This window comes from Ammospiza nelsoni, chromosome 2, assembly GCF_027579445.1.
Source record: "Ammospiza nelsoni isolate bAmmNel1 chromosome 2, bAmmNel1.pri, whole genome shotgun sequence".
Lineage (NCBI taxonomy): Eukaryota > Metazoa > Chordata > Aves > Passeriformes > Passerellidae > Ammospiza > Ammospiza nelsoni.
Genome location: NC_080634.1, coordinates 40,220,276 through 40,242,978, shown reverse-complemented (window position 1 = coordinate 40,242,978; position 22,703 = coordinate 40,220,276). Strand labels below are relative to the sequence as shown.

Below are 22,703 nucleotides of genomic sequence, written 5' to 3'. Positions count from 1 at the left end.
GTAAGTATGAAGAACCTGTGAGGAAAGTCTCTAATGTTAATATTTGCTTTTACGCAAATATTCTTCTCTCCAGTTTACAAATTGTATTCAAAGACACCATTATTGTCACAGAAATGCAATGTTTGGCTTACATGTGAAAAATAGCGTTTGTCTCACTCTCTGTTCAGACACAGAAGAGAGGAAAGTAACACTCCAGAGCTTTGATGAGCTCTGACGAACACATAGACTCACTACATCTTCAAAGAAATGAATCCTGGTCTTGTATAAAGAATGCAAAACTCCCGCAGAAGTAAAAAAATACCTCATTCATATGTCTGGAAACAGGATTCAGCTCTGAGAACTAAAACAGCTTGCACCCACCTGCTGCTTTAATTCTGAAACATCTTTTCAATAATTATCTTGTATAAATCACTAATCCAGAGCAATGTGCTTTACTATGAAGACAGTATTCCAGTCATAAAGTGTGATCCAAGTGGAAACTCCCCAAAATTAAGCAGGAATGACCAGAACATTACAACTATGATCTTGTTTTCTCCATGACAAACTCTTGTATTGACTATTACACATTTACAAGGTTTCAGTTTTCATTTGGTTATTGTTGTTTAAAGCCGGAGAAGGCTTGCTCTTCTGGCCATCAGTTCCTCCTTTGGATGTGTCCTGGAAGAAAAGCCTTGGCATCCACAGTGACATTAAAATTCGCTTATATTCATTCCGAAAATTCTGATTAAGAAGACCATATATTATTGCATTAAGGCAGCTGTTGAAATAGGCCATTAAGTAACTTATAATGAATAGCCATTCAGGAACTTTTGGTGCCATTTCCGTAGGATCAATGGCTACAGCCAGTCCAATGAAGTTTAGAGGTGCCCAGCAAAAGGCAAAAATCACAAAAACAACAAACATGGTAAGAAAGTTTCTGAAGTCACTTGGCTTCAATCTTGGCTTTGTTTCTGACTTGACTCGTCTTCGAACTTGAAGCACTAAAACCCAAATTCGAAGGTAGCAGAAGCTGACAATGGTGATAGGGACGATGAAGTGAATGACCACCACAGCTATTGTGTAGTAGGAGCTTGCAGTTTGGACAAACGTGCATGAATAGATGCGTGGATCATACTTCAAAGAGCCAACAAAAAAATTTGGCACAGTTGCAATTACTGTTAATATCCAGACTAAGGAGACGTACAACATTGTATTCCAACAGCTGTACACTTTGTCATAGGCAAAACTATGACATATGTAGCAATATCTGTTTATTGCAATTGCAGTGATGTTGAAAATAGAGCCTATTACACTTAGTCCCATCACAAAGCCACTGACTTTACAGTGCGTTTCACCCAGTGTCCATCCATTGCGGAAAATAGCTAAGAGCACCAGCGGGTATGGATACAAGGCCACCACCAGATCAGCCAAAGCTAGGCTCACCACAAATGCGTTACCTGGAAGGAAAGAAAAATACAGAAGCATAAGTCTGAAAGCAAGCATAGCTGTGAAGAAGAATAAAAGTATTTCATTATTTTGGACATCTGCAATGCTAAATTATTGGTGATGTCAGCAAGCAGCTGGTATATAGGACCAACAGGGAAATGATTTTACAACGTAACTTGGAGCGCCACGGAAATATCTGGAGCAACAGGGTGTTTTCCAGTCTGTTGGTGACTGGATTATATCCTCCTTGCTCTTTTTATCTTTAATAAATATAGTCATCAGTGAGCCATTACATAAGCACATGTTGCATTGTTTAAGTGTAGCTAACTCCACGGTTGGATTGATAAAATGAAAAAGAAAAAAAGGTCTAAATTGTGCCAGGTAAGTAAGCCATTCTGCCACTCTATCCCATCACTTGCAGGCTAATGGGCTTCACAAGCGTGAAGGAGAAGGATATACAAAGACTAGGTTTATAGGTATTGGAAGGATGTCTTGTTTTATGTATCCTCTAAATTGCTGCACATTGTTCTGTAGAATAGATATTTTCTGCATGAATGGCCTAGTCATACTGCAGTTATTTTCTTTTTGGATTGTCTGAGGAAGAGTGGATCATCTTCACCATCCTCTGCAGAAAGGCATATTTAATTATACAAAGAAAAGTTCCTTGCATGCAAGAGGAAGTATTCATATTTTCTGATGATGATATTCAGGGAATATAGGTGATATGGTTGGGCCCTGTAACCAGCGTCCTTTTCATCAGTTTGAAATTTCTGACATTGTATCTAAGGGTATTTTTATAAAACAATGAGATAGTAAGCTATATTCCTGAAAAATGTTCTTTAGGAACTTCACTTTAGAAGATAGAGGTACTAATGTTGAATTCTTGGCATTTAGGTAACATAAAATGTATATGGTTTGTATGGTTTTGAATATGACTTTCCTACTCTTCTTTCTTTCCTGGAAGTCCTTCACAGCATGAACTGATATGGAAAAAGCCAAGCAATTTTAAAAATTGGGCATGGAACATAATTATTTTTTGAAAGGAGAAGTTAGGTGCTCCATTCTACATATTCTGAGCTTACTAGTCCTCAACTAACAAGTTCTCCATGTCATATTAAGAATGGCATTAACTGGAAGTTGTAAAAGCAACAACCATGTATAAATATGCTAATCAAAAATGACGGAATTTCACATTGACTCGGTTTTCTCCACCTACTTTACATCTGTAGCTTCTTGAATTAAGGAATGGGGAGCTGTCTTTCTCCCATACACTTTAGGGGACCACCATGCTCACCAGAATTTGCACAACAGCAAGTAAACTTAATGGAAAGCAGGATTATCCATCTGCACCCTCAGAAACATAGCCTATCTCAAGAGCAGTGCACAACTTATTTCAGATAGTTGTATAAAGATAGTTCCTTGTTATGCATTTAGTAGCCTGTTTCCTATATTTTAAAAAGCTACACAAGTCTTTCCATAGCTGCAGCTGGATGCTTTGTGAGGAAAGACTGAACAAATTAGGGAGGTGATTGAGTGAGCCATGATAACTTCAAATGTTCCTATGATTGTTGTGATTCCAAGCAAGCTTCAGTCACAACAAGGAAGTTTCAATATAGACACAGGGAAAAAAAATAATGGCAAGAAGAAGTAAGTGTGGGAACACCTTGCTCTGAGTCTGCCACTGAAGATTGTAAGAAAATAGAAAACAAATATTTGTCAGTACTGGCCTAAATAAAGCTGATCCCTTTGTGCAGGAAGGATGAGATGACTGTGAAGGCCTCTTGTAGCCACATGGCAAACAGGACAAAAACAAAACTAACAAAAGAACAAGGGCGTCTTTATCAGAATATATTTACATCCTGGCAACAAGAATTTCTCTTACGTTTTTTCATCACTGTATCTAACATTAGAAAATAGAGAAGTCAAAAGTTGGAAGTCAGAAGAAAAGAAGGAAGGAAAAAAGGACAGGAAAAGGAAGGAAAGAAAATACTCTTTTTTCTGTTTTAGAATGTCTTTTGGAGAAAGAGAGAATTTAGTCTAGTGTGTTCACTAAGATTAATCTAAACTCTAAGGCCTTCCAGCATCAGCTTCTACCCAAAATGTAATTGTTCAGTTGAAATAGAGTGGGCATTGAGCTCTTTCAATCACATTTGTAAATAAACTGTAAAGTACATTTAGCAAGATATTTTCAAAGTTTTGAGCACAATTTAGGACTTCTTGAAAATTCCAGGTGCAATGAATAAATAGAGTGAGCAAGGAACTTGTCGAAAACTTAATTTACTGGTTTACAACTCAGAAGAAAAATGATCCAATATCTATAAAGGCATCAGGTGATTTGTCACTTCTATGGCTTTTTACAGGGTTGAATGTTCCCACTGTGCACTGCAAAGTAAGCTCCAATGGTATTTTTCTGTCTTTGTGGAAGACTACAGTATTAAGTTTAATGTTTATTACTGCAATGAATAATCTACAGAAGTAGAGAGAAACTTTTCTAATTCAAAAAACATAAATAATTGACATTTTGAGAAATCAAAAGTCTTAGACATTTTCTATGTGCTTGGAGAAAGTAAATGTTCCTTGACATACCTAACCCAGGGCTTTTAGAGTGGCCTAAATTACATTAATAATATAACTTAAGAGGTAACTTTTTGCTGCTTGTAACAAAATAGAAAGCACAGAATTTTCATCTAGCTGGAATTATCATCATTGCTTCTGGAATTTACTTGATGGACTTTGTTCTCAGATTTCAGTTTCACTAGAGAGAGAGGTATTTTCATTTTTTCACTGGAGTGGAAATATCCCTTAATTACAAGCAGTAGCTACTGAAAGCCATATGTCTTGCCAGGTATTTAAAAATATCCACATCTGTGCTGTTTTAAACACTGATAGTTCTATGCATAAAAAAGAAAATAAGTTCTGATATTGAATTTGGGTGCAACAGAACTAGATAGGTATTTCATGAAGCATTCCTGCATACTAGTTTACTTACTACAACTAACAGGAGAAAGAGAACTGTCACACCCTCTTGTAATCTTGATATGACTTGATGTTGTGGGAATTTACTTACAGAACAAACTTTTTGGTAAGGCCAAAACATTTAAGGGCTTAGCATCTGCCTTCTGAGAAGACAACTGACTTTGAATTTCTTTACTAAAACCAGGAGCAATTGCAATGAGCAACTATTTTTTAAAGGTTTTTCTTCTCTCTTTGGTTTTAAACTGGTGAAAATGCTTAATTATATATGTCATGGTGTTTGTGGGTTTTTTAGGTAGTGTTTTGGTAGTTACACATTTGTTTAACAAGTTTTTATATGTTGCATACAGACATCACCCTCTTCGATCTATGACATCAGGTGGAGCAGAGAATTAAGTCTTTCACACACTGACATTTGAATTCCCTGTGACAGTACAAGCCAAGACCTAGGGTAAGCTTTGATTTACTGAGACATGTTAATTTGGTATAATGTTCAACAGCGTGTAGCTAACAGAAGGTGTAACATAATGCTCCAAACAAATGCCAGATGGGTGTTTGTTTTTGTTGTGAATGTGACAGTTTAAAGGCAGTGATATGCACTTTTGTAGTTTTGTCTCAATATTTCAGATATTAGGGAGGTAAACTGCAGGCTTTGATGTAAGGGAAAGGGAGAGGTGATAGATTTCCACTAGAACAACATATTTTAGAACCTTCCTGCCCTCCAGCAGATCAACACTCCCATCCAATTTGGTGTTGTCTGCAAACAACAGAGGGGGTACTCAATCTCCTTGTCCATATCACTGATAAAGATATTAAGCAGGACTGGCCTGAAGAAGAATGCTGGACTCACAAGAACAAAACCTTAGCATGCAAAAAGGACTTAGAGATTGTGGCTAAGTGACTTGCAGACTCCTGGACTGGAACAGAACTGTGTTCTTGGCCCTACATCTGCAGCTATGAGTTAGCGCTGGAAGCTACATTCGCAGGAGGTGAATTTTAGGCTTATTAGGCAGATCTCTCAGCTGTCGACACAGACACAGATTTACTGAAAGGAGGTATCTAAACTGCACTGTTGTTTTTGAGATCATGATTTTGGCATGCTTGGCAACTAGGCATGAATGTAACCCAAAACAAAACCTCCGCTTCTTCTCCCTCTGGTTAAGTATGGGAACACCAGTCCTTGCTGCGAGTTTGCTGCCTTGAGTTTGCCAATAGACGACAGCTGTATAAGTGCCGTGCTGCTGTTAAAAGGCCTGAGGTTTGCAGTCCCTGGGTGCGCAGCTTGGTCGCCGGTGGCTCGCTCGGCGCTGCTGGGGACGGCGGTGACGCTCGGTTGCCACCTAGTGCGGGAGCCAGGGCAGAGACAGCGCTCCGCATCCCCTGGCAGGGCAGCGGGAAACGCCCGGGGCTGGCGCTTCCAAAGCAGAACGCCGATCCTTAATCAGATACTACATTTGCGGGGCGATGAATACTTTTCTGGGCTTCTGATGCTTTCTGAGATTGCAGGAACTTTTCCACTACAGGGTATTTTCAGAAAGAAAAGGGGAAGCAGAAGAGCTAAGACAGGCTTTACTACTAGAAAATTTCACTGTTGCCTAGCAGTTAGGACTCTTCCATGATAGAAGAACCCTTCTTTGAAAAAGACTTGAGTTTATGTCTCCCGTAGTCCCCAGAGAGTGCCCTACTCACCAGCCCTGCTGCTCTTCTGGGGTTAGCGTGCTTGTCTCTTTCTAGGTTATGTTCAAGAATTTCAGCCTAGAATCAGAATACACAGGTTACCACTTGTATTGTAGAGTGCTCTTTATCAGTACGCTCATCCAAAAAAAAAGTTTAAAAATCCCTCTCATGATTTAACAGCAGGGAAACTGAGATAGGTGCAAGGCACTGATTAGGAAGAACACTGCAGGTTCATGAATTTTGCTCTTACTTTTCTGTTAGATAATACCACCTTTGTTAGGCATCCTCTGGGAAAAGTGGCAGCACTGGTCCAGCTTTCTTCTCCCAAACAGCATCATAGTGGCATACTGATGCTGAGGGATGGAGCAAAGAGAAGAGCTAGAGCTATTAAATAAGGCTAGTTGTAGTTGTATTAAAAGCAAATAAAAGGGAATGGTTGCTGCACTAGGTAGTAAATCCTTAACAGATTTTGCAGATGAAAAAAATTTTACTTGTGTTCAAAGGAAGACTGGAAAAGCACTTGTAAGAGTACTTATTTGAAGTACTACATTTGAATTTTACTTAACAGACATACCATACTAGATTTAGGAACTCCTCTGAGATGGAAGGAATCACAAGTTGTAATAATACAGAACTATTGTGCAGGGTTGCTCTGTTCTCGTTTTCTCGTCAGTTCTTGCTTCCTTCTACTGCTTAAGACAGAGTACGAGTCCAGCTATGCCTTGTTCTATGTGTCCAGCCATCTGAAACTGAGCTGCATTTTGCAGCAGGCTCAGGGGAGAAGATCCCCTATATCTATGCCCTAACAGTGAAGTCAGGCTCCTGCCTTGAGGGTAGTCTAGGATGGAAAAGGCCCATGTTGTTGCTGAGAGAATCATAGACTTGTAGAATCACAGAATGGTTTGAGTTGGAAGGGACCTTAGGTGTCATCTTGTTCTAACCCCCTGCCATGGGCAGGACACCTTTGACAGCATCAGATTGCTCAATGCTCCACCCAGCCTGGCCCTGAACACTTCCAGGGTTTGGGCATCCACGTTTTCTCTGGGCAACCTGTGCCAGTGTCTCACCACCTTCCCAGTAAAGAATCTCTTACTAATAGCTAATCTAAGTCTACCCTCTTTAGTTTAAAATCTCCCCTTTTCCAGTTTAGATGTCACACGGGGAGTTGAAGCCAAGACTCTGAGGCTTAGTGCCATGGCACCAGTGGCAGCCCAGCCTCAGAACTTCCAGTTGCTGATAAATAACAACAAAACCTGACTGGTTTTTCACTGGTTCATGAAATAAGTCCTGTTTTCTATATCTGCCAGTACACATCAGCTTAATTTTCTTCTTTTGAAGTAATCACAGCTGTTGATTGCTTCAACCAAGAAAGAATAGGAAACCTACTTGTACAACTGCAAGTATGAAAACTCATTTACTGCTGACAAAGGGGCTAATATGAAAAGCTGTAAAATACAACAGGTGCAATTTAGTTAGATCCTATAAAGAGCTGGGCCACCTATAATTTTTAATAACTTTTTTTATTCAATGTCTCAGCATTATATTGCATGTCAGAAAAATAAAAGTGAAATATGTTGCATTTTATAGGATGTTGCTTTGTTAAAGAAACAAACAAAAACCCTACCCCAAAACTTGTTCAAGATCAACTATAAAAGACTGAAATGTGGAACCAAACAAAGGAAGAATATTTCACTTATAAAAACTCTGGGAAAAAACTTCATTATGCTCTGACAGATTTTAATTTATATTGTGTGAAACAATAGTTCATTCCATCACCTTTATTATTACTTTCATCTTTGCTACTGTATCTAAACTATATTTGTGTCAAAGGAAATTATGTTGGTATTTTTCTTTATTACTCCAACAAAACATTGCTCAAGTCCTTAGAATAACTTAACTTCCACCTTCTTTTATAAAAAAAGACAGGAAATTGAAAAATAAAAATAATTTTGTTCAAACTAAGACCATGTTTTGTTTCGTTAAGCTGTTTGGTTTGTGTTTTGTTCTATTTTAATATTTGCTAGCAGATTATTTGAATTTTAAAAAAACCCAAACAAACCAACAAATCTCAGACATTAAATAGTTCTATTTTAAAATATAAGGCTTAAGATATTACTGAAGACACTGAGGCTATCAGGCTGGTATATGAAGTGAATAAAACTGGAGACTATGGGGCACAATCAATCAGGACTAATTTACCAAGAGATTTGATTAGCCATGATAAGGCACACCTTGTAGTTTAGCCCTGCAGACCAATTTAAGCAGCCCAGAATTTTTTGACCAGTGTAGATGTTGGGGTCTCCACTTAGAGAACATAAGTCATGCAAGTGGCAATTTCCTCAGTGCTTTGCTCAGCTGCTCCACAGGCCTGCGGGTGGAGGACTTGCAGCCCGCAGCTACTGAAACAAATATGTGCAAAGCATGTACATGTCAACTGGTTCCATCTGCTAAAAGAAACCAAATCTAGGCCCATTACTCCTCCTATGTACTTTTGGGTGTTCCTGTGTTCAACTCCCAGACATGGTGGAGGGTCCTGGATTTTTTAAAATAGGATCTGATACACTGCAGTAAATAGAGTACACAGGAACATCTAATTGGAAAATGTTTGTGTTGACAAGTTGCCAATGCTTCTAAACAACCCGAGTCACTTCATTATAATCTTCTTTTCTTTTCTTGTTTCCTGTCTCACCAAGGAAGAAAATAGATGATAATAAAAAAAATGGCCATTATAACCTTGCAGAAAGGAAAAGTCTTACCCTTTCTGTTCTGAGCTTTTGGAAGGCCTCATTACTGTAACATGCATAGGGAGATTAATGTCTTCAGAAGCTGTTGTCAGTCTCTGCCATCTGCTTCTTTTGGAAACAAGGTCTTAAAGCAAAGTACAGTGACATGATTCATCTTATAATGATACTCATAGGTTTGTAAACAGCATGTGAACAGATGAATAAATAAAATGCTTTTAAAGAAGATGATTGTGTATTCTCTTCTGAAGTATTAGCTGCTTTGTGTTCCAACTCAATACAGACAAAGTGTGTAATGATCATTTGCTGAATCAAGGTCTTTTCTGAGAGCCAGTAGAAGCCTTGAAAAATGACAAGACAACAACTCTACTGTGGCTAGGCCTGCAAGTCATGATGATGTTGAGATAGGTAAATGAGGGGTGATAGGCATGCAACCAGTATAGCCATAGAACCACAAAAGCTGGAACTGATCTCTGGAGTTCATCTAGTCCAACCCTCCCATTCAAAGAGGGATAGGCTGTAGTGGGTTGTTCAGGGCCATGTCCAGTCAGCCTTTCACTGCCTACAGCCACAGAGACTCAACAACCTCTCAGGGTGACCTGTTCCAGTAAGGAATCAGTGTACAGGATTTTTAATGTTCTCACTAGGGGATAGAGGCAAGATGCTGTCAATTTTGTCACAGATGAGGGGTCTACTTGGTCTACTAAATATCAGAGGGTACTTAAGATCATGCCTGTTACTATGCATGCAGACACCAGACATGGTCATTAACAATGGCCTAGACTTGCTAGGTCAGAAGAAGAGGCCCCAGTGCAGATTAGAATATATGGGGCTTTGTTTTTCTTATACTTTGCCTTCAGATTCTTTGTGACACCAGAACTTTTTGAACAATCTTTGACTGGACAAAATAGCCTGAGCCAAACACAGAACCTGGACCAAGAAACGTTTCCAGACCAGTAAATCTACAGACCAGTAAAGGCACAGAACTCTGTGGGGATGGAGTGTGGAGTCTGGTAAAGGCTGCACAGAAAGAGGCAGGAGGCACCAGCTCCTAGCACAATCATTTTCAGAAAGCAATTCCCACTGGCTTTAGCAAGGCTAGAATGCTCCTCCTTACCTAAATACTCACCTACTAGGTTAGAATAATCTAACCTAGATTCTGCAGAATCCTGTTCCACATGCTGCTCTGATGACCTTTGAGCACTGTGAAGTGACTGCAACCAGCCCTTCAGACCAGCTCCTTGTGGCATTCTAGCTCACCCCAGTGAGTGACCTAGTGGCCTGTGACCCAGAAACACAGCTGTGGGTGACTTCTGTCTGCCTAACCTACTGAGTCACACCTCTTGTACTCCATGAATACACTTGCAAACTGGAGCAAACCAATAGAGCTTTTACTAAGATGAGCTCAAATGGAAATCACTATATTATATATATATACACACATATATATACATATATAAACTACACAAGAATGTTTGAGAGTGTTCGAAGGTCACCTGCTTCACTATTGTGTTTGCTCTCCATAAGCAGAGCAGATATTCTTGCTTTATCTTTAACCAGGAAGCTGACTGTACAGCAAGTTTTACAGTCTTTATGGTCCTAGCATACCACGTGTTTCATAGGAGTGACTAAAGAAGATTGTATTGTTTTTAGATTATCCAACCAAAGGCATGATTACAGGATGTCACTTTTCTTTCACTCTGAAACAACAGATGTCCAGTGCTGAAATTGGACTCTGGATTGTGTAGTTGGGGTTTCATACCCAGCACCATAATCATAGGAAAAATCTTATAAACTCTTTCAACCCATTTACCAGTAGATATTTTTTTCTAGGCAAATCAATATTGTTACACCATCTTTTTACAAAGCCTGCCTCAACATCTGATTAATGTTTTACACATTTTACTTCTAATCACTGCAAAGGGAAGAATAAAAAAAGAAAGGAAAGTCTTGCTTAACATGATAACTGATTCAGAAAGTAATCTTTTGTCCATGGGCTCTAACCCCACCTGTGAATCTAATAACAATTACTTTTGCAGTTGCTTGAAAAATATCTCAGGGAGACTTCTTGTCCTTGAGTAGGAGTGCTCTAAATTTCCACAGCACAACACTCACTTTCTGACATTATATTTTATGCCAGTAAAACACCTGGAGTATAATGGTGTACTGTCTGACTCTAGGCAGGGAAGTTTGAATTTTAAATATTCTTTCTTTCATGACCACAAATATAACAAGAAAAAGGCATACAAAGATATCAGTCCCCTATTAATCAATTTTTTTTTCCTCTCTAACAATCCAAAAATTACATTCTGTGCATTCCAGTGAGTAACAACTAATTTCAAGCAAGGTGGTTGGAATGTTTAGTCTCTTGAATATATTCACAAGACTCTTAAGAACCTTAAGTGGCAGTTCACAGAAAGGAGGGATGGACAACTCCCAGTTGGCACATATAGTGACTATGCCATTTACATGTCTTTCCTTGTCTTGAAGAAAAGCAGCATGTTTTAATATAACAGCCTTTTATTTCTCAGTAGAAAATCTGATTAGAGTTGACCACTAAGAACATATTTTAAAAGTCCTAAGGATCACAACTCCAATGAATTTCCCCATGGACAGGATCTGCACAGAATGGGCACCTTGAATAGACACTTTTTTCCATTAAACTGTGTGGATAATATTCAAAAAGCAGGTTATTTTTACTTGAATAAAAAATCAGCACATAAAAATGCTTAGATTGATTATTATTACATATATTCATAGGCGACAGCCTTCACACAAAACGCTCTTTTCCCTATTTGCACTCAAATGAAACTCTGTGTACACTTGAATTATTTGGAAGAAATTAACTGGTTTTAGAATGAGAGTACACTGAGATTTTGGGCAGCATTGGAGCAAAGCATAGAGACCTGAGGATGCTGCTTGTTGGTTCCTGTCTTCTTTGTAGTGATATATTTTACAATTTGCTGCTAGCTCTAAACTTACAATTAGTTAACATAATTATATTTACAAGGGCTGAGATACCAAGTGGATATTTTTCTTGTTAGTCAGACTGTTAGTTCCAGGAGCTGCATGTGCTATCTTCTGACAGCAATTATTGCCTACGTTGAGCAAATACAGCAATATAAACCAACAGGTAAGCAGCTGTTGTTCTATAGCAAAAAGATGACAGTATAAATGGAACTATCATATAAATTATTATCATCTTCATAAGGTGTTTAAACATTGAAACTGATCCAAGTCCATAAAACACAGCTGAAAAAATTAGTGAGTCTGTCAGAAGGTTAATGTTTTTTCTGCATATATATTTTCTGCAGATATTTTCTGCATATATTTTCTGCAGACATAATTTAAGCAGCATTTATTAAACAGTGTAATCAAATACCTCTACAATTAATAAATAATTAACAAAAGAATCCCAACAGTCAGGATTCTAGGCATTTGATGAATGTGCTTGAGGTGTTTTTATTTGCTTTCATGTCAAGATGTAGCTGTTCCATATGAAGCTGAAATGTCAGGAAAATGCTGCCTCTGATACATCTCAGTCCTTATCAGTATGGAGATCAAAAGTAAAACAGAAGATTCTGAAGCAGCTACTCTTGTTAGGGAGGATGCACCACAGTGTTGCACCCACAGTGATTTAGACATGTTTCTGTGGGATTTTCTGTCAGGAAATCTGTTCTATGCCCATATCAAGGTGAAAAGTTAAAAAAGCAGAACAACTGCTTGGATTCATTTTTGGGAAGATGAAAATTGCGGTAGCATTAGTATTCCTTTCTGCAAATGAAGAAATGGTTTTATCAGCTCAGGATTACGTGGCTGTTTTCATATGTATTCTTGGGAACAGGGCAATGTACTTGCCAGTTCAAGGCACCAATATGCACTGGTAAAGGATAACTTCTAAGAAGCTAAAATCTGAAGCATATCTGAAGGTAGTGGTACTCATAATAGATCTGAATTGGAGTAGGAGTAGAATTTACTCCTAGAGGCAGAGAACAGGTTGTCACTGATTTAATGGAATGAGAGTAGTCTCCTATAACATCCGCAACACAATGATTAAAGTAATCTGGTGAATATATATCTGCTAAGAATAGATGAAAAAATTAGTCTTTTAAACTGAGTTGTCCTAGTGCTCTGCGGGGAGGTTTGGTCTCTTAGCTCTGGCTGATTGTGCCAAAGAGCACCATGAATCCTTGAATTGCTTCTGCTGGTCCATCCAAGAATAGAGCTTTACTGCAGAGAGGTCATTCCTCATGCAGTCAGTGTGTCTTGCAAAAGGAATGTCAGTCCAGAATCCAGGAGAGAGCTGGCAGGAAAGGGAGTGCTCCTAAGACCCATTGGAACTGCCACAGTACAGCTGCTAAGAGCTCCTTCTAATTTCCTGTATTTGAGACTATGTTTGTGTTGGTTATATCAAGGAGATGAAAGAAACTTATTCATACTCTGAACTGAAAAAAAAAACAAAAAAAACCCCAAAAGCTGTGTGGCTGTGTTAGACTGGGCCTTAAGGGGAGCCTGAATACACTGTTGCAGCAAAAGCACCACTCTGACAGCCTCCTTTGGTTTTCCTTCCCTTGAAACATGGATGGAGTGGACTTGTGCCAAATGAAATACATGACCCTTAGATTCTTCTTCACAAGTTCAGGAAAACATACTTCTGCAGCCCAAACATATCCTTATCATTCTGTTTCCTATAAAGATAAGCATACCAATAGCTCCACTTACTAAGTGGACAAGGACTTAATATTACATTCTAAAAGAAAAGTATCTTGGACCTGATCTTGGCAATAAACTTCTTTTTTGCTTATCAACAAATGGATTACCATACAGGATAACAGTAAATGGTAATTCAGAACAATAATGTATTGCCAAGTGCTTCAAAGGAAGATACAAAACACCCTATGGCTGCAGAATAACCTGCACTAAGTTACAGTTTTACCCTAAACAGCATTCCCTGTAGTGCAGATTGATAGAGAAGTTATTTTTCTACTTTATGATGTTTCTGTACTCTTAAATACTTCTTTCAATCCCTTTAGGATCATAATTACCTTACAAACTTTCTGTTTCTGAAATAATTTAAAATTCTGTATCCTTCAGATTTTTTCTCTTCAGGAACAATTTTAGGTTCCCACTTTTCACTTTTTTTTCTAAATTTACCTGCAAGATTCACCCTCTTTGTTAAAGAAATGTTCTTATTTTGGAAATTATTAATACTGGCTCTTCACTTTGCTCTTCTACTTTTGGATTTACTTACAGGTTAACAAAGTTCAGAGTTATTAATTCATAAGTAACTTTGAAGACTTATTTTCTCATTTGGTTACTGTTTGAACTAAGTCTCACAGAAAAGAGGACGGAATTGGTGATGAACCAATTCTGTTTCCTCTCCAAGAAGAGAATAGAAGTATAATTAGAATTATGAGATGAGTCACGGGCACATGAATGAATAGTTCTAGAAGTTATATGGAAAGATTTGGAGTATTGATCATTTGGAGGTATTTTCTGGGAAGAGGTTTCATGTCTTCACGGACAGACTTCACCTAAGCATATGGGATACCAGCTTGCAATCCAAGCTGGCAGAATGAATAAAAAGAACTTGAAGTTGAGAGATGGGAAGAGAGCTTGAGAAGAAACCATACAGTTTCTTCATTTAACACCCAGGGCAAGGGAATTTTGGCTTCAGGAAGGTGGTGGCAAAAAATGTAGAAAACAGGAGCTCAAACATTGCAGAGTTCAACTGGAATGGTAATATAAAAAGCACTGGAGTCAGTTAAAGGGTGCCAGGAACCTATGCAATAAAATAGGGGATCCAAAACCAGTGAGAAATAAAAATAAAACTTTATGGAAACAATTCTGTTAGAATGGAATTTCACCAGTGATCAGAGAAGAGAAATACCAACCAAAAGGTCTATTGTCTTCATAAAAGAAGGAGAATGAAGAGAGAGATTGAGAGAGAGGGAGAGAGACTAGAGAGGGTATCCTGGTAAAAGACAAAATTACGTTGGGGAAGAGTTGCAATGACAATGTGCAGTGAAGAATGCAGAAACCTGAAATTGGATGAGAACACCTTCCTTTTAGGAGGAAAACATTAATGAAGCCAATTTGACAATGCAGGTCCTCATATGTAAAGGAGAAAATAAGCACAGAAATGGCAGCTGAGTTCTGGACATAGACCCAGCAGATTTCTTCAATTCAGAGTCTATTTCCCAATATATCCCAGCCTTTGTTTTCATAAAGAACAAAGATATCCCTGAAGAGCCTGCCATAGAAAATAAGGTTGTATTGAAAGTAGATGAGATTATTTTGGTTAAATTAAATACAAGAATAAACAAAGCAGACATAGCTAAGAAGGGGGCTTGCACATTTTGATAAATAAAAGAAGCTAATTAGGAAAGTGAAATCAGCTGTATTGAGGAGCTCAGGGATTTGAATGTGGAAGAAGCTTGGCATTTCTTCATATTAAAGGTACAAAAATATTCTGTAACTTGCATCCAAAAGAGGGAAAAATATAAGAAAAGGTTCCAGATCTAGATGGAGAAGAAGTTGTCTCAGTAAGGACAAGAAATGAGGATAGAAGTAAAAGATATGTCCACCAAGAAAACTGCTAGAGAGAGCAAAAATTGATAAAATGGAAACTGACTAACCCCCTAAACTTCTTTGACTTCACAAAAACTTCTAAAATTATTAAAATGCCCTTTCAGCACAGTGAAAAGAGGGAAGGAAAGACAAGTTACTGGGGGAGGGGGACCTTGAAAATTCATTTAAAATGGCTCCTTGTTTGAAGAAAGATTTTGCTAGGCCTTTTAATAAAGACAAAACTGGTGGTCTTGGCGACCAAGCAGGCTGACAGATGAGGAATTAGCATATCTACACTACAATAAAGAGAAAATATCAGAAAGATTGAATTTTCTTGATGGCAGGAATTTTTTAACATCTGTTATCTCAGAGATAGTGTTGTGTTCTGAAAGCATTGAGAGCTACATGTGGGACCTGTAAAAAGGGGCTGAGATGTTCTCTAGTCCTCCCTGCCAGTAGGGAAGTGCAGATTTCTCTCAGGCTTGAGTGATTTGATTTCTCTCAGAGCTTGGCTCCCACATGCATCCCGAAGAGCAGTGTTGCCATGACTCACTTGCAGCTGTGGCGCTCTCACACTTTACTACCCGTTTCCTCCTCCTTTGCTATGGTGCTGCACAAATGCTGTTTCTTTTTGCATGAATGGTGCTCGCAGTAAGTCAGAAAAGATATTAGTCAGGGAGTAAAAAGAACAGCAAACCAGTGCTGCCACCTCTGGAAGATTAGTTTGTCTACCATAGAGTATGTGTTAACATGTCACCTGCATGTCACCTGTATTCAAGGTGGGAAATTGTTGAAAAGGAAGAATGAATCGAGAACTATTTGGGTTCTTAATCTCAGTTGTAGCCAAGATTGGAGAGACAAACTTGGAGGGATAGGAAAATTAAAGATGCATGGATAGAGAAATGGAATAAAATCAATGTGAGCTTATACAAAGTGGCTGCACCAACCAATCTGACCATCTTTATTTAATAATAGCTGGACTTGGACTTTCTGGATCTGGGAGGTTGCTCTAAACAAATCTAGCCTTGGAATCACCAGGGTACCACTTACAGTCTGTTGCTACCACTTCCTGGACAATGATGAAAGAGAATTGTTGGACCGGAGGGAGATAACCTATATTGAACTAATTTTGTCTGTTTCAGAAGTATTACATCACAAAACACAAAGAGAGCTAATGAAATTTTGTGATAATACAGAGTTGAGAGCCTACTGATACATGGACATGCCAAGATCTTTTTTTGCTTGAGGACTAAAAGACCAGAAAGTGGATAGAGTATAATAACATGAGATATGAGGTCAGGCACTGAAGGAATAATAGTGTAACAAAGGAAAAAGAAGAGCTGCATCAGCAAGTGACTGCACCAAGAACAGTCACCCGTATTATGCTACCACATAAAAGGAAAATGTGTCTTCAAGGCATGCCAGGTCCATTTTGTCTATCCAGGAAAGGCCAGAGCAGAATAAAATGTTAATATTTTCTTGAGAGTATTGGTGGTACTTGATCTGCATTACTGTGAACAGGTCAGTTTTCTGTTTAAGACAGATTAATGTAGTTTGGAAAGGTCTAAAAACCCCAGGAAAATTAAGAACTTAGTGACTTAGAGGAAACAAAAAGTATTTGACTTGTCTACTACGGAAAAAAAAAAGGTTGAGGGGTAAATATTTGTTTACTTCCCATTAATATTGCACAAGAGTTCTCAACAGGTGGAGAAAAAATTCATTCAAATTAAATGACAATTGTAGTTCTACAAATAAAGATATCCACTCTAAGTAAGCAACTAATAATCACAAAGTTAAAATAAAGTAAAAATGAGTTTGAATCATGGTAAGAGATAGAAAACCTTTATTCCAAGTGTTGGGTTCAATGAACTTTGTGAATACTGAAGCTATGTTTCCATCAATTTCTTAGCATTGAGCACCTTTAAGGAGAATGTGAGAGAGAATATGAAAGCCAAACACATCCAGTCCTGGAGCTAAGGATTCTGTGGATCCAGGGTTCAAGAAGTAAGGGGTACAAAAGCTGAAACCATCATAGTGGGATCTCATGATCTGCTCATCAAAATGTGTTCTTGTCAGTGTCACTGCTGGTATTAAAGGACAATTTTTCCAAGTGGTTTCAGAAACAGGTTTCTCCACTGTCGTTTTGTAAGAGATGGATTCCATCACAGGAAAAAACTACCCTTTATTCCAGAGGAAAGGAAAAATAATAGTGGAGGAATAAAGGAGGGAAAGAGAACTGGTGTGGCCAAAGAGATGAAGAATAACTGAAAACAGCATTTAACAATGGGGATAACTTACCTTCAGCTGTATCACAGAAATGTGGAGTGAAGGCTATGGAAAGAGCATGGAAAAATACTACAAGACTTGCTTATATTGCTGGACAAGTTTATTTAGTAGATGGAAAAGCACCAATATTAAAATCCTACATGCAGGATTGTTTATTTTGTACAGATGACCATATAAGAAGCATTGTCCATCTCTAGAGCCACATACACATTAGACAGAACTAAACATGTGAATACACCGATGCTCTTACAGGTCAAAGAAACATGCCTTTTGATTTAATTTGTGTTGCAACAGCACCTTGCTATTCAAATGGAAATAAGAATCTCACTGTGTTGTGTTAGCTGGTATATATAGAAAGGAAAATAGTGGAGAGGGTGAGGAGGGCTGACAAAATGCACTAAAAATACCACTTTCCACTAATGCATTCTTTGGCAATGCACCAAGGTTAGTATTAATATTCTGCCAAAAGTCAAAGGGTCCCAAGTACTCATTACTATTTGAAATGATATTGAGTTAATGTGCCTAATTCTCACTTCTCACTGATTTTATGCTGGCTTTAGGACCAATGAAGTATAAATGGTTTGCTTTATCTCTCTCCTCTGGGAGATGCCTTGCTGGTTCCCACTTTCTAGAGTGCTTCCTACCAGGTTCTTACCCCAGCCCATAATGTTGCATTTATCACTACAGCTATACAAAAGTATCTTTAAGGTTCTTAAAAGCATCTAGTGGCTTTGATTTACTTGATGCACTTTCAGGATACTTGATCATCCAGCAGTGGCTGTTGAGCTCATGTAAACTTTAACACTTCAAAAGTTCAGCAATATAAAAGCTGCCGTCAACCGGGCATGTTTAATTGCAGGCACACAAAATCAATAATTGTTTCTGAAAATTCAGAACACATTTGACATTTCAAATAGAAAGGCAAGCTGATTTAATTTTATTATTTCCACATACGAAGTTTTATTTAATTTTGTAGTGTGTTTGATGAAATTGCTCTCTTCCCAAATTAGAACTGATAAAAGCATTAATTTCTGTAAATTAAATCACTTTCAGAGATCAGAAGTTGCTCAGCCTCTCACAGAAAGACTGGGTGCAGTTATGTAAGACAAGCATGTTGATTCATACCAATTATGCTATGCATTACTTGGAAAAATCTTCACAGATTTTCCCCAAAACCAAATTTAAATGTGGGGAAGAGGCTCCTGTGTGATCTGAAACAATCATTCTGTTGAAAGGCTGTCAAAATTCCCATGTTTGAGGAGTGAATGAGCAATGTCCAGAAACACCAATCCTATCTATTCTTTATTTCTCTCCTGCTGAACATAATAGGGTACAAGCCCAGCGGCTAATGGGTCATTTTATTTCACTCCATTCTTGCACCTCCCATTATATAACAGCATTAGAATAGATTTACTTTTGGTCATGCTTTAATTTTTAGGACAGTGATGCATAACTACATTGTTTCCTGTTATCAGATCTGTCTGTGAAGTCTAGAACAGAATAGTGTTGATAAATCCTGGAAAAACTGCTAGACCTGTATTGCTTCCTGGAGGTATGATTACTTCTTGTGCCGCAGAAGTAGGCAGAGCTGGTTAATTTATTCCTTATACACCTGTGACTTATTTGAAGTCCCAAACTCTTATCCAAGAAAAATCTCTCACTAACGTCTTCAAAGGGACCTGAGTGCTCATGATGTATAGCTCTTCCTTTTTCCTTTGGTCATCTAAATGTCTTCCTGTCATAACCATTCCCCTAACTTCACCTTTTTCTTCTCTGACAAGGTCCAACACTCCTTTCATGCTGTTCTTCCTCACCATTTCCCTTTCTACTGCATTCACTTCCCTTGCAGGTGCAAACACATCGTTTCTTGTTTGTTCAGAATAGAAACCTGCAAGTCCACCTGCTTTTCCTCCTTCCTTTGTCAGAGGCCAAGGGCTCCTTTCCCATCCCCTCTATCACTCCACCCACATCAATTTCCAGTCCTCTTCCACTCTGCTTCCTCCCTAAGAAATTTTTCCTGAAAAGGCCTTCTGTAGATATTTCCCAAACTATGCCCTTTCAGTTACACCTCCAAGAGTCACGTCCCCCTGATGTAAAACTAAGAACTGCCAATTTAAAAGGTATTTAACCTTATGAAGATTATGCAGAAAGAATTCCCCGCTGTTTTTCACAGTACTTATCAAAGATAAAGAGATCTTTGGGACAGGGTCAGTGACATGACATTAAGGATTATCCTAGAAGGAGATCAATTAGCAGGTATTTGAACTAGGTAAGACGACTACGTTTGGGGGATTTTTTGTTCTGTGGTGTTGTTTTTGGTTTTGTTTTTTTTTTTCGGGGGGGGGGGGGGTGTTGGTTTTTTTCCCCCAACAGTCCCAGGGTGCCACAGAGTACTTTGATCAGTATCTTGAAACTTACTCTTCCACGCACCACTCTCTTCAAGTCCAGACTTCCCTGTGCTGTTGTTTGGGTGAAGGGAACGTTTCAGAAGAGAGTCCCTCTCCTCTCCTCCCGCCCCTGGACGGGATTTGGTGCCTCGGGCCGGCCGCCCCCTCCAGCGAGAGCCCTGTTCCCTGGGCGCTCCGTGCCCCCGGCTTCCAGGCGCGAATCCCTCGGGAACTCGCCTTCCCCCGCCGCCGAGGGGCCGGGAGAGCGCCGGTGACTCACGGCGGGTCCCGTGGGACTCCGTGCCCGCCGCGGCTCCCAGCCCTTCCCGTCCCATCCCATCCCAGCCCCGCTCGGCTGTCCCGGGGCAGAGCCAGCGCCGCTCGGCGGCCGCGGTCCCGCTCGGGGCACGCAGGGCTGCGGCTCCGCGGCGTGCGGCACTGCCGGGCTCGGCACGGCTCTGCTCGTCCCGCCTTGCTCCCCCGGGACGGACAGTCCAAGCACAAGCGCACGGACTCGCAGCGGCCACCCCATGCCTTCCCTCGCTCGGCCAAACCACCCTTGCAGACGCTCTCGGGTTCGGTGCTGCTCGGGGAGTGTGGTCTCATCCCTGTGTAAACGGGTCTTGCCGGCATCTCCCGCCTGCAGCGAGGCGTGCAGCGATTGGGGAGCGCAAGAGTTACCCCTCCATAAACTGCTTTTGCCCCTGAGTCCGATTTAACTTGGAGCAAGAGCGAAGGAGCGCCTGCTCCCCGTTAGCAGGAGCTCTAGTCACGGCGCGTGAGACACGACAGCTCTTGGGAAGCGACGCTGGTTAAAAACACCCCAAAACAACACCCCCAGTACCCCCAGGAGAAACAAGGCAGCAGCTCTCCCTCCTTCCCGGCGGCAAGGGAGCACCCCTGACACAGAGGACCGACGGCAGAGCCCTCTGGCTCCGAGCGCGGGGAGCGTAGCGCTCCGGACTCCTGCCAGCTCCCAGCGAAGTTTGGTTATCCCGACCTGCGTGCGCATGGAAAACGAGGAAACTCCAGTCCCGAAGGAACGAGGAGTTCCGGGAACTGCTCAGTACTACAAGAACTATAGTAGATACACCATAATTTCGGGGGTAGGACTCTATACTGCACCGACACCCAGCATTCAGCCGAGCGCGGGTGTGCCCGGCTCGGCGCACCAGGGAACAATCGGCTCCGTGGAAGGGGGAGCCGGAGGCGCTGCAGGATCCGCACGCCGCGGGACGGGCGCGAATCAGGGCCAGGAGGCAAATCAGAGAAGTTGGTGAGAAACTACAGAGTTTTGTAGTTTGAAACAGGTTGTAAACGTCCCCGCAGAGATGAGGAGATAAAACCAGTACGTTTAGCAAGTAAAAACCGCAGAGCAACATTCTAGCACACACAAGGAGAAAGTGCAGACGCGATTCGAAGACAACACCGCACTTTATTTGTTGCGTTCTGGTTGAAGGATGAGCGATGAGGAGACAAGAAGGCGATTTCGTGAAGACTACCGTGAACTCTGGTGCGGGCTCCAGAGAGTGGGCTGAGCCGCTTCCCCACGCATGCACAGCACCGTATCTTTATGACTCCTGAGCAAGTTTTAAAAGCTCCTCCTTCACTCCTCCGACAGCTTTGGGCACGCTTTTTGTCGCCGGATGGCACCGATTCCCCTCTTCGGGAGCTCCATAGAGACCACATCACGCCTCATTAGGAACCACTGAAGGACCTGCGTTCCCGGACGGAGGGCAGCACGGAGCCCGAGGGGTGCGCAGAGGCGGCGCGCTGGGAACGGCGACCGAGCGCCTGGGGGTCCCTGCACACACTACAGGACAAGAACCCAGGGATGGGGGCTCTGTCTCCCCGCCTTCAGCGGGCGGCCCGCACGGACACGGCAGGCGGGCTGGACTCCTCAGGACAGCTGGAAGCGAGGACCAGGATAGCGGCGGGGCTCCGGGCGCTCGCTGCTCCCTGCCACCGCCGGGGCAGGGTGCGGGGGTCAAGCCCTTACCTGAGTTCCGAAGCTTGCGGTTCTTGAAGACGGAGAGGATGACCAGGAGGTTGCCCAGGATGTCCACCACGGTGGTGAAGATCAGCACGCTGGACAGCACCGGCACCACCCAGGCGGGCCGCGGGGCGCCCGCCGCCGCCGCCTCCCGTTCCGCCAAGCCCAGGCGGCCGCGCCCGCCCGGGTCACAGCAGTTCCTCAGGGAGCCGTTCTCCAGCATCGCGGCCACCCCGTCCCGGCGCCTCCCCGCGGTCACCGGCGGCGGCCCCGCGGACTGCCCGCGCGGGCGGGCGGGAACGGCTTTAAGGGGCGCGCCGGGCGCTGCTCCGCCGGCAGGGGCGGGCAGGGGCGGTGCCAGAGCCCCCTCCCCTTTCGCGGGCGGTGGGGGAAGCCCGGGGGCGGGTCCAGCCCCGCCTGCCGGGGGAGGGAGGGAGGGAAGGAGGAGGCGGCGGGGCCGGCGGGAGCGGCGGCGCGGAGCGGGAGCGGGAGCGGCGGGGGCTGCCCGGGCTGCCGGGGCGGGGGCTGCATCCGCGGGTAGCAGAAGCGGCATCCGCGGGTAGCGGAGGCAGCCGCGCTCGGCCATCCCCTGTGACAGCTTGCGTGGCTGGAGAGCCGCGGGGACAGGCGAGGGCGGCAGAGAAGCCGCTG

At 41.7% G+C, this 22,703-nt stretch overlaps 1 protein-coding gene across 1 annotated transcript; it reads right to left on the bottom strand.

The window, feature by feature from the left end:
* Positions 1–567: 567 nt before the first annotated feature.
* MTNR1B (melatonin receptor 1B) lies at positions 568–22,275 on the bottom strand. Its single transcript, XM_059466207.1, has 2 exons — positions 22,059–22,275; positions 568–1,436 (listed from the first exon to the last, which is right to left on the bottom strand). Exons 1-2 carry the CDS (start codon positions 22,273–22,275, stop codon positions 568–570), a joined length of 1,086 nt encoding a protein of 361 aa, XP_059322190.1.
* Positions 22,276–22,703: the final 428 nt, after the last annotated feature.

Coding starts and splice junctions, on each gene's coding strand:
- MTNR1B (XM_059466207.1), bottom strand. CDS start 22,275: ATGCTGGAGAACGGCTCCCTGAGGAACTGCTGTGACCCGGGCGGGCGC. Junction 1,437..22,058: donor CCGCAAGCTTCGGAACTCAG/GTAAGGGCTTGA, acceptor CTTTCCTTCCAG/GTAACGCATTTGTGGTGAGC.